Source organism: Centropristis striata, chromosome 5 (assembly GCF_030273125.1).
Source record: "Centropristis striata isolate RG_2023a ecotype Rhode Island chromosome 5, C.striata_1.0, whole genome shotgun sequence".
Lineage (NCBI taxonomy): Eukaryota > Metazoa > Chordata > Actinopteri > Perciformes > Serranidae > Centropristis > Centropristis striata.
Genome location: NC_081521.1, coordinates 35310010 through 35326021, shown reverse-complemented (window position 1 = coordinate 35326021; position 16012 = coordinate 35310010). Strand labels below are relative to the sequence as shown.

The following is a 16012-nucleotide window of genomic DNA, read 5'->3' as shown; positions in this document are numbered from 1 at the left end:
GGCCAGTTATTAATAACAGCACATAGTAACGGAGGGTACTTGGACAGATCTTTCTTGATCATGTCAATTGTATTTATTACATAAAAGTCAGGCCTAAACAAACATATCTTATTTTGAAGATGCAGAACTGAATTAATGAGGTGTAATGCTATTACCAAAAAACTGATCCTGTCTCTGGTGGCTGCATTTAAAAAAATGTTTTCATGTCTGATGCTGCAAGTCTCAACAAAGGTAATTCAAGGTTTGCTTATTAATAGAGCAGGTGTGTATTTAGGTGGTATGGCGTCCCTATATTACAGGCATGACAGGAACTCTCATAAAAAAAAAAATCAGGACACGGCACTGGCCTCATCATGCTAAATAAATATCCACTAGATGTCGGTGTTTCTGTAGTTTTTTTTCTCCACGAGGGCTCTGTGTGCATATTTCTTTTTCCATATTATATTTTCACTTTACTGACTTAACAGAATTATGTAACTTGAAAAAACAAACAAATCTAATGAGGGTCAAATATTTTGTGTCTCCTTTTATGGTAAATTAAGTGAAGCTGCTGTAATTATTATGTTATAAAACTTAAGCTTTTTATTAATGGTAAACTTAATGTTTATAAATATATGCGGAAATAGAAAAAATAGTTCTGTCTCAAAACAATCATATCATGATCTCAACCATTTGGTATTCTATATATTTGTTGTTTTTTGAAGTTATTTTTGATGTTGAAAAAATATAGTGGGACCAAGGAAATAAAAAACTGCAAGAGCTTTTTCCACTGTTCTTTTCTTGGCTAGAAGGGTTAAAATGAGTGTAACTGACCTTTTTTTGCAGGCACTTCCCCAAACCATAAAGAAATTGAGGCCAAGCAAGTGTTAATAAAACCCTTTATTATTTTTCTTTTTTTGTTAGGTTTTCCTCAAGTTTATCTTGCCCTTTTGACCCATCCAGCCCCATGCCCCAAGTGTTTCTCAAATGAATCCATCTGCAATGAATTCTCCCAGTTACCATGTACAACCTTTATGTTCCTCTACGATCAAAATAACCACGTCTTCCCAACCAAACCAACTATGAGGAAGAACACTACAATAAAACACAAACACGCCTGATAAAGCCAGAACGAAGATGGTAGCAGAGCAGAGATTCAAACATCTGAGTGAGTGACCTACTGACTAACATGGCAAGAGTACTTTGGGGAAAAAATGCAAGAACTTAAACTACACAAAAATGGAGTGTTGACAAACCCAGAACCTAAGAGCAAGCTTGAAACAATCAAGTGAAACACCTGAAAAACAGCACCGGCTGAGCCCACAGAGCTAGGCAAGAAATTGTGTATATACAAGATAGCTGCAGTTTTTCCTTTTTTGTTCGTTGTCTGAATTTCAGTGACCAGCGATACTGAACGTTACAGTGAGACTGGACACGACTACACCGTTGGTAATCATTGTGGTTGTTACAAGCAAGTGATCGCACGGAGCTCATACATTCAAGCTATACATATATATACCTATGTACACAAAGTATAAATAAAACCACAAAATGAGAACCCAAAGATTATAGTTTTATACATATTCAACACCAAAAAAACTGTAAAAGGGACACAATCATCCTGAGGGGGGTTATTCTACTGCTACGAATTAGGAAATCCAATCAAGCAAGTGCTCATTTTGGAGTAGTTGATGTTTAAAGCGCTCTCCTGTGGGGATAAAGTAACAAACATACACTCAAATAAGACAGGACTTAAATACAAAGCCCCCCTTTCCCATTTTTTATTCAAGCTTGCTCTTAAGGATTTACTACAGGCTGCCAATTACAACACCCTTTGCTCAAATCTGTATTATTACTGTGACTGTACATTACTCTTCATTCTCTAACATTTAGAAGATCCTTTGAGCAGTGACCCATTAAAACAGGACAGCAAAGAAGAATCATTTCTATATAGACAAGACAGTTATTTTGATCATAGAGGTAACACAGGCCATAAATAAAAAGAAAAAAATGGATTAAAAAGAGGGACCAAAGATTTAAAGGGGCAGTATCTTTTAACCAGGTTTTTAAATGTCTATATTGAAGAGCTTGTCAACCATAGAGGTGAGGACCTTTATTCTATACTGGAGTGTTCATAAATGGGAGTGAAACGCATGGATAGACTGGGTGGGATGACATCTGGGAACATTGCATAGAAGAAACTAAGTGGAGAGTCTTACTTTGGGTCTTTTTTCTTGGGGATATGCTCTAAAACAAATCACTGAATTAGCCAAAAGCAGCAGGTTCAGTCAGGTATTTAACTTTAGATCTTTGAAGAAATACAAAGGAAGTGTAATTCACTCGCACAATTCCCTTTGAATGTCACTGCCTATTCATAGTTCAGACCCAGCGCCCAATGACAAACACGCAGGCACTGCACAGGGGGAAATCTTAGCGATGCTAGCAGACTTATAATGGTACATATTTTGAGCCTACTACAGGATTACATGTATGTGTGTCTGAAGTTTTTACCTCATCAGGGGTTAACTAAACACACTCAAACACTAATGGTGTGAAGATTTAAAAAGGCCCTTCTTTTGTGAATTGACATTAAAAGCTTACTGTCTCTTTGAATCCCATTGAATCCCTGGGGTTGGAAATGACAGGGGGTCAACTTATGTCTGCCTTTTGACGTTTCCACCTCCTCCCACCCTTCGTACTAACCCCCAGCTCTTCCCTACAGCTTTCAGGTGGTTCTTCAGCCTGACTTGGCTCCCACCAGTTTCATCAGTCCATCCGTGCTCATGGACTTGGGGCGCTCCAAGGGGAAGCCCAGGGCTCTACTCCACACCAGCTGAGCCAACACGCCGAGGGCTCGGGACACGCCGAACAGCACAGTGTAGTAATTCATCTCAGTCATTCCATAGTACTGCAGACAGGAGAAAGATTAGTTAGTGTTGTGGAAATTTAAGATGATGGACTTCACACACAATTGAGAAAGGCGACTCCAGATGTTTTAAGTTAGAAGTTGTTTTCATAAAATGACTCGTGAGGAGAAGTGACTGATTAAGAATCAGATGTATATCACAGTACAATGTCCAGTTCTGACAGACCTTCTCTCAGCCGTGGTATACATGTTTTAACATTATGCTAATGTTAGCGGTCGAGTTTGACAAAATTACCAAATATAGTTCTATGTATGCATGAACCAAGAAGCACCTTTCTATCTGCACAGAACACTGATAGAAAGAGACAAATGATCAACTTTGGCTATTCTCTGGTAAACCCAAACAATTAAAGCTACTCGTCAATTGGAGAAAAGGTTGAGTTTGTGTCCATTATTTTTAAATAGAGCAGTGGCCCTCTGTTATCTTTTTTTTTTTTTTTTTTTTTTTTTTTTTTTTAAATAGTAAAGATCAATATTTGCCACCACAGGATGAAAAATGTTTGATTAGAAGTCACCACATGAGTCTTACCTGCAGCAGAACTCCACTGTGGGCGTCCACATTAGGCCAGGGGTTCTTGGCCTTGCCCTGCTCCAGGAGCACGTTGGGCACAATCTTGTAAAGCTGGGCAACCATCTTAAACATGGGGTCATTGGGCAGGTGCTTCAGGGCAAACTCACGCTGGCAGGTGTAACGTGGGTCAGTCTTCCTCAGGACAGCATGGCCGTAGCCTGGCACAACCTTGAAAGAGAGACAACAAAACATTTCTCAACATTTGAACTGAATCCTGTGTACCATGGTTAACTGCCTGAAGGAAGGATTTAGGAGTGGACACTCTATAAATGGCAGAATGCTCGTATTAAATCGCAAACAAGTAAAGCTTAATGCCTGATGAGGTGTCCAGTACCGGGAATCAGTGGACTACAGGGAATTGCCTCCGGAATTTGCGATCAAAATCTACAGAACATTTTTGAAAAATGTCAATTTGAATGTAATGCATAATAAATGGAGAAACACATGTTTATGGGCCCCCCCCCCTTTCCGCCCGCACATTCGTTATTGAAGAGAAGGGAGGGAGGCATAGTGCATTTGTGATTTGTAGTCATCATGCTTATATATTATAACACTGCCAAGAGAAATTGGTATTGTCATTACTCAATAAAAAACTAATTAACCACCAAAAAACATTTTTGTTGGGAAAAAAACCCCCAAAAAACATTTTACCTGTGCTATTATTTCTACTACTCAGAACTGTTGGCTGTTTAAAAAAAGAAACAAGCTCTGTCAAGTTATTAAAAACAGATGGAAGTCTATAAAATGTTTTTTTTAAATACAAGAAATCTCAGGCTGTCAAAAAGAATAGAGCCATTTAGACAGAGCATTTTGGAAATTGCTTTCTAAATTGAGGAGTACCGCCATACTTAAAAAAGCAAATAAATAGCAGTATGGCAGATAAGACCCCTGGCGTTTCTACCAGGTGTATCCCCACATTCCTAAATGTGAATACATAAATAAACACATAATGATGACCGGAACTGGTTGAGGAATTGATATCCTTACCCTTCCAGACTTGAGTGTGTTCCAGATGTAATCCCTCATCCTTTCATCAGAAACCTCTCCGCCCAACTCCTTCTGCAGGGCAGTCAGCCACACCAGCACCTCCTGTCAGATGCAGGAAAATAATACACATTGAGTTATTACCCCCGTACAACCAAAAGTACACGATTATGACACTTCCGTGATACTATCGGAGCTTGTGCTGCTTTTCAGTGAGAATACCAGAGCAGGGGTGTGTAGCAGAGACACACTAGCTCTCCTCTGTATGAGTTCTGAGAGTTTTGAGATGCAAATAAACAATGCCTTACAATGACCTTTAAAACCTGCAACACGGCATCTTCTGTACGTGAAAATCATGATTTTCCTGGTACAAACCTGATTAGCCAGGCCGTGCAGAGGACCAGCCAGACCATTCATGGCAGCGCTGAAGGACAGGTAGGGGTCAGACAGGGCGCTGCCCACCAAGTGGCTGGTGTGGGCACTGACATTGCCTCCTTCGTGGTCACTGTAACATCACAAAAAAATAATGGAAAATAAATTAAATTGCAAATCACAATATGTTGAGTCAGTCATTTAAAAAAAAAATTACACTGGACTGGATTTGTACTTTTGTATTTTTACACTGAACAGTGTTTTAGGTATACTGTGAGCGCCAAAAACATGTCACTGCGTCACTTTGATCACACATTTTCTGCTTGGTGCACATGTTTGAGGTTTAAACAATTTAGTTTGTGCAAAATAATAACCTCCAGTATTTATTAACCATACCTCTTTGAACTCATGTGGGTAGCAGCCAATTTAAGATAACAGGACTGTTGTCAGAACGGTCAAGGTTGTACCACAAAAACCCTTGACTGACATGCCAATACATGGCATGGCTACACAGTCGAGACCAACATACCTGCATTCAGTTATTAGTGCACAGTGAATTAACTCATAGTAAATGCTTAATAGTCTAAAACCCTTACAAACTTATTAAACTTATTTCACAGCTTAGCTCTAGATACGGCAATCTTTAGCAAATGGAGGGTTCCTCTGGTTACATTATGCTCATTTAGTATCAAATGTTTGGCAAGTCTAATAGTAACCAGTTATTTTAGCTTAATGGATAACACCAAAAGTTTTAAAACAAAGGTTTATTGGCCCTGTAAAACTCTGGTATTTATATGCTCTTATCAATCTCATAAATAAGTGTTGTCACTTTAAAATGTTTTGCTTGGAGATTCTTTTTTTGCTTGTTTAAAATCATTATCAGTCCTAGGGCACTGCTTGAAAAGGTGTCCTGTTCTTCAAACGGTTCAACTAAGATTAGCTTCAAGCTCGACAAATCATTACATTAAAAATGCATGACTTTGGCCAAAGTGTGACTAGAAACACAAACGGTGGATAAATCCTCAAAAAAATTGTACGATAACCCTAGAAAAGTTAATAATCCACTAGATTTGTTTCAAACGTCACCTGTGGATGGTGAGGTAGAGCCTCATTAGCTCAGTGAACTGGGCGTCACTGTAGCCCAACATGTTGGTGAAGTTGTGGGACCAGTCCAGGTTTGAGTCGATGGCTCCGATGCTGCTGCCTTCGCGGTACAGGTTGCGGTAAATCTTGGCAGCAATGCAGGGCAGCTTAGCAATCAAGTCCATGGAGTCCTCATAGACAAACTAAGAGAGAAACCACAAAAGGATGTTTAAACCAATATTCCTTGAAGGCCTCATGTGTAGAGAACGCTCCTGTCAGGAGGAACAACCTAAACAAAGCTTTAAGTACTGGTATTTTATCAAAATCACTTTATTCTACATGTCTTATTTAAAATCTCAACAAAAAAACATCTGCACTAACCACAGCCTGTAAAAAAACGTTTTCCTCAGTGCAACTGGGAAGCCATTAATGACCCAGCTAAGACCAACAGTCAAATATTTAGTGAAAAATCTGTCTGAACTGCAGGCCGTTTACACAGAGCAGAGAGAAGAGGACAAGAGAGGTTGTAAAAATTGTGAATTGTTCAATATGTGTAACATGTGAAGTCCCCATTTTCCCCCAAACACTTGGGGACACTTTGGGGAAAATGTGCAAAATGATTGTGCTGTTTACATAAAAGGTGCAGGACTTTTATATATTGCATTGAAAAACAGGGCCACAATAAATACAATGTGACAGAAGTAAAACAATAATAACAAAAACTCTGAAACTTGAACTTGGGGTTCAGCGGGTAAAGATGGTAGGTTTCCTGTAGGTGTGTAAACTTACCTCCCAGTACTTGGTCTTGTGGACGCCCTCAGAGTATGCCCGTGCAAAGCTGCTCTCGCTGTTCAGAGCTGTGATGGCAGCACTGAACTGAGACATGGGGTGCAGGTTTGTGGGGAAATTATCCAACATGGTGACAACGTGGGAGGGAAGTGCTGCTCTCTTTGCCCACTCTTTAGACACCCAGTTCACCTGGAGGAACAGGAGCAGACAAATATAAGTGGGTGACCTGGAATATTCACTTTTCTGTTTTCCACATCAGGTTTACAATTTAACAATGCATACTACAGACACACATACACATTTAACTGCTCATTTGACGAGTGACGAGTACAAAGGTTATGAGGTGAAAGCTATTGTTTCAGTAAAAAGTTGTCGTCAGCTAAAAGGGAGGTGGCATATCAGTCAAGTTGGCCTCATATCACTCTTGAAGGAGATAGCTAGCCACAATAAATGCATGTTTAAAAAAAAAAAAAAAAAGTACAGAAGGCATCTTGTTTCCTAGTTATAAAACAATCTTTAGTTTATACAAGACCATTATCTGGAGCTATTCTGGAGTCATAATCAGCACTTCTGCTGCCAAACGTCTTGTGATATACCTTCCCACATTTATAACAAGGCAAAAGTAATCATGTTATCGCTCACATAGTATCAAGCACCTCTTTGAACTGAAGACAAAAACATTATCTTCATCTTCATTTATTATTATTCATTATTGCAATTATTCTGACTGATTCACAATAATGTATGGAATGATCATTTGCGCATCATTATTCTCATTCTTATTGAAAAATATTTTTAATATAAACAGATTTTTTCCTTACGTCTGTAAAATATGATTTGTGTGCCAGGACATGTCTGCAGCAGTTAAAGGTTGCCTTTAACAAATATTGTGCCTCCTGTGATTTGGATATAGCACTAGTCTGAAATTTCGATCAATTGTACAGCCCTATTTTGCAGATTCCATTTTAAAAAAGGCTGAAACGGTGTGCGGATATATGGTGAAAATCTGACAAGCAGCGTCTACAGTACTAGCACTGACAGATGGGATGAGAGAAGGAACAGCTGCTCAGTCCTCCCTCATTATACCTCTGCTGCACAATTATCTTTGAAGCTTCAGCGCTCACCTGCTCCTCAGTGGGAACCTGTCCTGTGACCAGCAGCCAGAAGAGGCCTTCGGGCAGCGGCTCTTCACCTCCTGGAGCTTTAGGCAGCAGCTTCTGACACTCTGGAATACTGTAGCCTCGGAAACGGATGCCCTATGCATCAAGGGAGAAATACACATTCATGTTATCCTGAAATGAACCATCAAGTGGGTGTTGGCAAGCTGCCATCATGAGCTCTGGCTATATCAATGAATTTGGATGATTCAAGATCTCATTCCATGTGGTGGCGTGTTAACAAGATAAATTACAACAATGCGGCTCTGCCACTGAAAGCTCTCAGCTTCGGTAAGAAAGCAATCAAGTTGAGTGCCTTTGAGGCAGGCTCATCCCCAAAAGTGTTCAAATGATAAAACCACTGTAAGGATTTGTCTCTTTTACGGCATACTGACCTCATCGGGATCCAACACAGAGGTCTCATACACAAGACCCTTCATCCCTCTCATACCTCCATAGACCTGTGGATGAAAACACAAGCATATACAGACATTACATATAGAAATCTGAGCTGTTAACACTTGTTAACCATTGTGCGACTGCAGTAATGAGAATGAGAATTACCATTAATTAAATCCTATGACTGAAGCTAAAGCCAATTTTTGTTATCAATGGCTGCAAAGTCTTTTACAAAGACAGTTTGTGTAATCTAAATCCCCTTAACATTAAAGCTTGGGAGGCAAAAAAACAAAAACATCAGCATTTGAAAATACAGCCCTGCCCCTGCAGCTCTTCCCTTTCTCTCACCAGACAAACATTGACAAACGCATCAATTCATAGAGTAACCTTTATAGGTACTAGTCATTAATTTCAATCATCCTGATCGTTATTGTGATCCAGATGCCGTCATATAGCAGCAATTCTTTAAGAATTACCGGTTTTCTTTGAGATGACATATGATTTGCAGCTCCAGGTAGCTACATAAACATAACCAGCGGTGAGCCTCTGGTTACAGTCGGTTAGTAGTAGGCTCAACTAATTGAAATATTTTCTCTTTATCTCGTGAAAGCTTTCCTGAAATTAAAACTCTTTATTGCGTTATTGTCAGACTTTATTTTTAGACTCTCTTTCTCCTCTCCTGTTTTTTGGGTTATTGCACAGTGCAGGAAGTGTATTGCTGAAACAGGCTCTTTTCACTGCAGCCATTTTGGCATGTCATCACATAGTTAAAAGCGGCGTAACTGAAATCATTCACTATGGTCCCGTTCTATTTAGTGTCTCACAGCCATTCCAGTGAGCCAGCATGGACAATACTAGGAGCCTGGCCCACCTAAATGGAACAGGGCCAAAATGTATCATACTAATGACAGCTGGATTTACTCTGCAATGGCTGCTGTTAAGAGGGCCACTGGGAACTTTCACTGGGAATCTTTAAGCTTTTCTGCCATTGAACCAGGCTTTGACCACCTAAACGGGACGTAAATGCAACTGCATTTGTAGGAAAGCCAATAGAAGAACTGCGTCTCTCTAAAATTACCCCTCATTGGCCAAAGTCTCCAGTAACTGGCTAGATTTTCTGAAACCTGAATACAGAACCAAGAAGAGGTGCAGAAGTCTAGTTTTTCCTCAGTCTACTTGAATAACAATATGCTGAGGTTCTAATGGAATTTTAACCCAATAACAAAGCCTACCCCAGCTTTAATGTTGCACTGGAATAAGAAAATTTACTTAAATACGATTCATAGATTTACATAACATGAATGTGCTACAGCTGAATGCTTATAAGTTGTTGTTGAAAGTGAAACAAATACAAGTCAAGACCCACGAAAATCTTCTAAAATCACCATGGCAACCAACCAGAGGTAATCGGTAGTGAGAGATAAACGGAAGAGGATGACGCAGTTTGTGTGTGTATGTGTATGTGAGTATATTATCAGTACGAATTGGGTTGGCAGTGTTTGAGTGACTCAGCTAAAATGTCTCTGTTGGCAGGAAGTGCAGCTTTATATTGTGACCTCAGAGGGAGATGACCGAACAGTGATACCTGACACAGTAAATAAGGCTGCAGAGACCTAGACGGATTAGGTGAAGCCAATATGCCACGTCTAATCCACATCATGGTTGATGGCCTATATGCTCCAACCCAAATTATTACAGTGGTTCAGAAGAATCTGGCTTTGGTGAATCTCTTGATGCATGTAACCATCTCGAGAGTCACTCACCATGTCAACAGAAATCTGTCCTATGTTGGTTTTGCCATGCTGTTGCTTAAAGTTCTTGATCCTGGTCTGTTCTTTAGGGACGAGGTCTGCCAAAACATCCTTCAGATTCTGTAAAAACACAACATTTAATCAGTCACCGCCATGATCAAACATGCAGCCTTAAAATAAAACACATTTTGTCACTGTGAATGGGGGATAATTAAACAGGTGATCTGTAGCTTCAAAGGTCAGCATGCTCCATTAATACTCAAGTGAACACAGAGTAAAAACCAGTGCCTTTTCAAAATGCCACTCGCACTACAGAATAATAAATTACAATTTCAAGCAAGCAGGAGACCTTGGAGTGAATGGAGTGTACTTACTGTTGTTGATGCGCTGGCATTTCTGGCAGCCACAAGGAAGTAGGTGGCATTCTGTGGAACAGAAACACATTATAGGACCTTGAGTATCAGAAGCACACCAACAAAAACGAACAAACAAATGAAAGGCCACAACAGCATTTCTATGCTACTAAAGCTCCTTACATAGCAACTGAGACAAGCTTTAGCATCTCAAAATATTCTGGAGAATAACGGACTTCCTAACAGCTTGCAAGTAAAAACACAAAGTTTAAGACCACATCGTACATAGAGAACTGCAGATCTTTTTATTGATGGCCTTCCAGTTAACAACATATATGAACTGAACAAACCAAAACAGACTTTAAAGGCTCTATAAACAATTTTCCAGAAGCATTAGATGTCACACTAGAGCATCGGCATCATAAATGGGAAAATCGGCCAAACCCACGCATCAGAACTCATTCGATAACATCTACCGGCTCACCCATTAATTTCCAAAATCATGCCATATTGGCACCATTTTAGTTTTCTTTGCGACTAACTATCATGTCTTGCCTCATCAGCCCAAATATGAATTTCCTGGTAAACAAAAACAACGTGCAAATCCTCCCTTCTTCAGAGACTAGTGACTAGACTAGCGTAGGTTAAACTGGAACAGCCTGTTTGTATAAAATTAAAACCTGTTAAAGCTTGTACACCTGACTGGACAAACCAGAAACTGATCCAGTGCTACAGGATGCCATTAAGGTCTGTTCTTCAAATTATAATTAAGGGTTATTTATGACCATTTACCCTGCAGTACATGCCTGAACTACCAATTAGTCAAGACTCTGAATTATTAATTAATTCTATTGACAGGCAATTTTCTCCCCTCTACATAGCCTCAACTCCTTTGGGCACACTCACTAAAGATGCATTAAGTGTTCAATATGTCTCTTGTCTCCATTTGTATCCCCTTTTGTACGGAGCTGGCTGGTGGTTACTTTCTTCTCCAATTCATTCAAATTAACTGAGATGAGTTGGCTGGGCGGATCACTGCACAGCTGCAACACAGGACTAAAGGTAACAAATACTCCTTAACATTCCTCACATTAGAGGTGGAGGATTACCCGACAAAGAAAACTGTATGATTGCCAGTGATGTGAAGATGTTCTGACTGATACAAACATCACTCCATTTCTATCCACAGTACAGGGTGTGCAGTTAAAAAAAGACAAACAAAAACACATCTACATGGTAAACAATCACCAGCCTACAATGTCAATATGTACGAATGATTTACATGCTCATGTGTGTTTTCCAGTTGTATAGCATTTCAGAAGCTGGTGTCAAACATCAAACAGAATTTGATACGTTTTCCAAGTTTTTCAATTTTTGTATAAGATACTTTATTAATCCCAGTGGGATTTTGTTAAAAACAAAAGAACCAAATTCTACTAATATAGATTCCTTACTCAAGCATGTGCATAGTAGTGCATGTAGTTTTTGTATGCGTGTCCCACTCCACTGCTGTGTACTGCTTACACTTTAAAAAAGTCAATTTATTATGAATTTCCTGCTAGTTGATTGAAATTGTGACATTCTACAATGTTGTCTGCTGCTCAATTCCTTCATTTCAGTACATGAAAGGAAAGACTGGTTTTGTATTGTAATTGGAGAGCCTTTTAATGGCTCCACTGTGACTCACAAAAAAAACTAGACTAGATATCAATAAAGATAACTTTCATAAGCTCATGTTTACACAATTAAGGTAAGTCTGCAATGGTGTCTGGTAATATTCAGTATTCAATCTAGCTATGTGAAAGGCTGGCAGGTATTCGGTAAGCCTAATCTACATGATGAAAAAAGAAAATAAAAAATCATTACACTGTGGTCCCAAGCATTTTTGATAATTAATGATGCTTGGATTCTTAAGCCTTGGATTGTTGCTGGAACTGTCTTGGATAAGACTGGGATGTAAGAGAGATTAAAAAAACTAGCTCTGGTTATAAAGTGTTTGGAGGCTAGTAATCTTGTTGGAAGTTCCGTATTGAAAAATTGAACTTGCTGCTGCTCCCCACTGAAACAGGACTCCTCTGTCAAGCTTACCAAAATTATCAATGAGAGAGGGAGGAGTCTGAGGAACAAGGGGACAGCTGGCTCTGCTCCCAATGGGATCCCCTTCCCATAACCACAACTGGTGAACAGATAAAGGGCGAACAAGGCTTGCCGTAAAACAAAAGGTAGGGTCATGCGTCACTACACACACTCTACAGCTGAGAGAGATTATGTAACAGCTCAGGGTCTTAAATATAGAGCGGCAGTTTCACCCAGTCACTCTGAGCGTCCTGCCTGGTAGAAAGGTTAGAACATACTGCACAGAAGGGTTTAAGAGTCAAAACCCATATGCTAAAAGAAATGTGTGACAAAAAGTGTTTATCAGTGACTAAAAATTCATCAACAATTCTCCTGACATAACATTTTGTAGACTTTTTATATACAGGAATTGTGTGGTTAACTGACAACTTAACTGCTATATGTGAGAAAATATCAACCTCTTACATCTTCTTTTTTTTTTTTTTTTTACAGCAGAAAAAAATAGAGATACATGAAAGTAAACTTTGTCTTCTGAAAAGATAGAATCACCTGAAGCAAGAAGCTAGTATAAGACCATCTCAAGCATACTGTCCTTGTTCTTAAGCTGTGAATCACATGATTTTCAGTCATAGCTCAGAGACAAAACATTTTATGGTCAAAGAACGACATGCAAATACAAAAAAAAGAGCTCAACTAAAATAAAACTCCTGAACAAAGATTACAACTGATAAGGGAGAAAGGTAGAGAGGGACACAGGTTATATCTACATATTTTTAATTACAAGACCGATAACTGGGACACACCAACCCCCAGTCTGTATAGAGTTCAAGGAAGGACACCAATCAGTCACTTATCACTTGCTAGAGGTGAGGTACATCTCATTAGCTACAGTAGTGGATGAGTGATATGAGGGTCATTCAGTATCAGTAGTCTAGTCTGAGAGGTCAGTGGAGTAAAACTCTAGATTACAGTCGCTGGAAGGTGACAGGTACAGTCAGCATGGAGGACAGTGTACTTTATCATTGACTGGACGTGTTTCAGCAGGTGGTACAATCATGACACACTCAGTTAACTATTAAAGCAATTTTCTAATCACATGCTAAAATGGTGAAATCTGTCAACTGAGATTACATAATTTTAACTGATCTTAGCTCTCTGAATCCACACCAAATCACGTGTCCCTACAGTGTAATGTAACTTCTACATTTTGGAGGACACGCAACATATTTTGAGGACCTCATCATATGATGGTATGTTAGAAAGGGTTAATGGGCTGAAATCTTAACTTGAAGGTCAACGAGGGTGGTGAAGACACCCAAAGTAGAGTTTAAAAGCACACAGTGGCCGTTCCCGATCATTACTGATACTAATTTACTGACAAAGAAACGGATCAGGCGAAGTCTTGGCAAGTAACCAGGGTCTGGTCGCTGCTGGTGGAAGAAACATGTTGAGGCGGTGATAGGCCGGTACAGGGAGCCACGGTCCCGATGCTAACGTTAGCTAACGAGACACAAGTTCACAAACAGCACCACTGACACGTTATTGTAATATCACCCCTCATGCATAACATTAACACATTAGGGCTACAATTAGAAACCGCTACATCGTTTTAACAAGATTTAGATTAGCTCTTGGTCAACAGCATTTCACAATGTGGCTGACAGGGCTAAGCTGGCTAACGGTAACTAGCCCGCTAAGCTAACGTTAGCTCCCGTAGGTAGTTCCCCACAAGTTTCACTTCTAAAGTGGCGTCGGGCCCGTTAAAAGTCTTCTTACCTTTGAATTGAGGAGTTTAGGTGCTAACCTGCTGACAGTCAGAAACGACATTGTGTCTGTGTAAAAGTGTTATTTCCACTTATTCTTTACAACTAAGAAAGCCGCTGCCAGTGCACCACGGAGCTGGTTGAAGGTGCCCCTCCAGAAAGCAGAAGGTTGAAGAGGGATTCAGGCCCGCAAGTAGCCGCCTTGGTGATTGGACGATGGGCTGGATCGCACAATAGCGTAAAGGGATTTGATTGGTCCGAGGGCAACTGGGTGTGCGCTGATTGGCTGGAGGCTCTCCTTCTGTCTGTGACGACAGCTGGAGAGCAGGGTTGTTCAAGAACAAGCTTTATGAACTTAACATGTTATTTAGATTGAATGATGTCTCTTTACCTTTGATTATGTCACCCCCAGACCCAACTAAGCTGAGTTTGGGCAAAGTTTGTTTTTCCACTTATAGAGGCTCAAACTCTAAAATTAGACTCCTCAACTCATCTCTACTCCCCCTGCAATTTTCTACTGGAGTAAATTTGTCCCAAACATAGATTGGAAAAAAGTCTGGTCCCTACCCCAAAAGTATATTTTAACTAATAAAACTAAGGAAGTGTCATTTAAACTGCTACATAGATTTTACCCCACAAAAGTGCTGTTACATAAGTTTGAAGTTGACATTGAGGCGGAATGTGGTTTTTGTGATCTGCACCCTGAAACATTTATTTTGGTCTTGTGAATTCACATACAAACTCTGGAAGGACATTGCCTCGTTTGTTACCACAAATATTTTCACTGGTTTTACTTTTCATTTTAAAGATGTCATATTTCGCTGTTTTGATCACAAAAAGAAGGATGATGATGCATATTTTCTTATAAATAAAATTTTTCTTTTTGCCAAATACCACATACACAAATGTAAGTTTTCAATTAAAATAATATATTTCTTTTTGTTGAAGTTTGTCAGAGTTTGAACTGTATATCTCAACTCTCTCCTGTCTACAAAACAAAAAAGCTGTGAAGACTACCAACATATGCACTGCGTTTAATGTCTTTAACATGTAATCTTGCGTCAGTTTATTTATTTATTTTTTCTTCATTTTTTTTCCATTTAATTATTCTTCATTTTTATTTTTTTAAATATTTACTTCTATTTTATTTTTTTGCATTATCTTTCTGTAACTCATTTCTTCTTCTTTGTAACTGTGCATTGTATTGCTGTTTGATATATATAAATAAATAAATAAATAAATAAATAATAAATACAATTTATTTGGATAATGTGACAAGGATTCTCCTCTTCATTCATCTTGATTTATCAAGTTTAAAAAACAGTGCTACCTCTGCAAAGGTGCAGTTAAAGGGTGTCTTTGATGTGGCTCCAATACAATGGACTCTGATCTTTACCACTTAAATTTGGTATCAAGATTAATGAGGAACATCAAAAAGAATTTAATATCTTCACCTGTAATGAAAAAAATAATGTAATACCTAATTTTGCCATTTATCCAAAGGAGTATCTATACACTATTTATGTCTATAGTGTGATATGGCATTCTCACAGTTGATGCATTTATAGAATCTGCCAACATTGACTGAACCTAATTCTACTGGCAATGATCTTTGTAGCCCTTTACAGCTGTAATAGCAGATAATATTTTATGTGAACGCCACAGCGGTATGTTTGCAGGGATCAAAGTCAGTACTTACCCAATGTTACATGATAGGATTTTTTTTTGGTTGCATAATCAGAATTATACCTTCAAATGGCTCTTATGCAGTCATGAGATAATTAGGGAAATAACCAAGCAGGATTTTTG

General features: G+C 39.1%; 1 protein-coding gene across 1 annotated transcript; it reads right to left on the bottom strand.

Moving 5' to 3' along the window:
- Positions 1–36: 36 nt before the first annotated feature.
- Positions 37–14375, bottom strand: cs (citrate synthase). The gene is made up of 11 exons (XM_059333119.1): positions 14217–14375; positions 10386–10436; positions 10024–10131; positions 8257–8322; positions 7829–7960; positions 6705–6893; positions 5919–6118; positions 4836–4965; positions 4464–4565; positions 3435–3644; positions 37–2887 (listed from the first exon to the last, which is right to left on the bottom strand). Exons 1-11 carry the CDS (start codon positions 14265–14267, stop codon positions 2717–2719), a joined length of 1410 nt encoding a protein of 469 aa, XP_059189102.1. The 5' UTR covers positions 14268–14375; the 3' UTR covers positions 37–2716.
- Positions 14376–16012: the final 1637 nt, after the last annotated feature.

What these genes read in the sequence shown, in the direction of transcription:
- cs (XM_059333119.1), bottom strand. Translation starts at nt 14,267, where the DNA reads ATGTCGTTTCTGACTGTCAGCAGGTTAGCACCTAAACTCCTCAATTCA. An exon ending in ATGCCAGCGCATCAACAACA is followed by an intron (nt 10,132 to 10,385) that starts GTAAGTACACTC and finishes GTGTTTTTACAG; the next exon opens with AATCTGAAGGATGTTTTGGC. An exon ending in ACAGTGGAGTTCTGCTGCAG is followed by an intron (nt 2,888 to 3,434) that starts GTAAGACTCATG and finishes TCCTGTCTGCAG; the next exon opens with TACTATGGAATGACTGAGAT.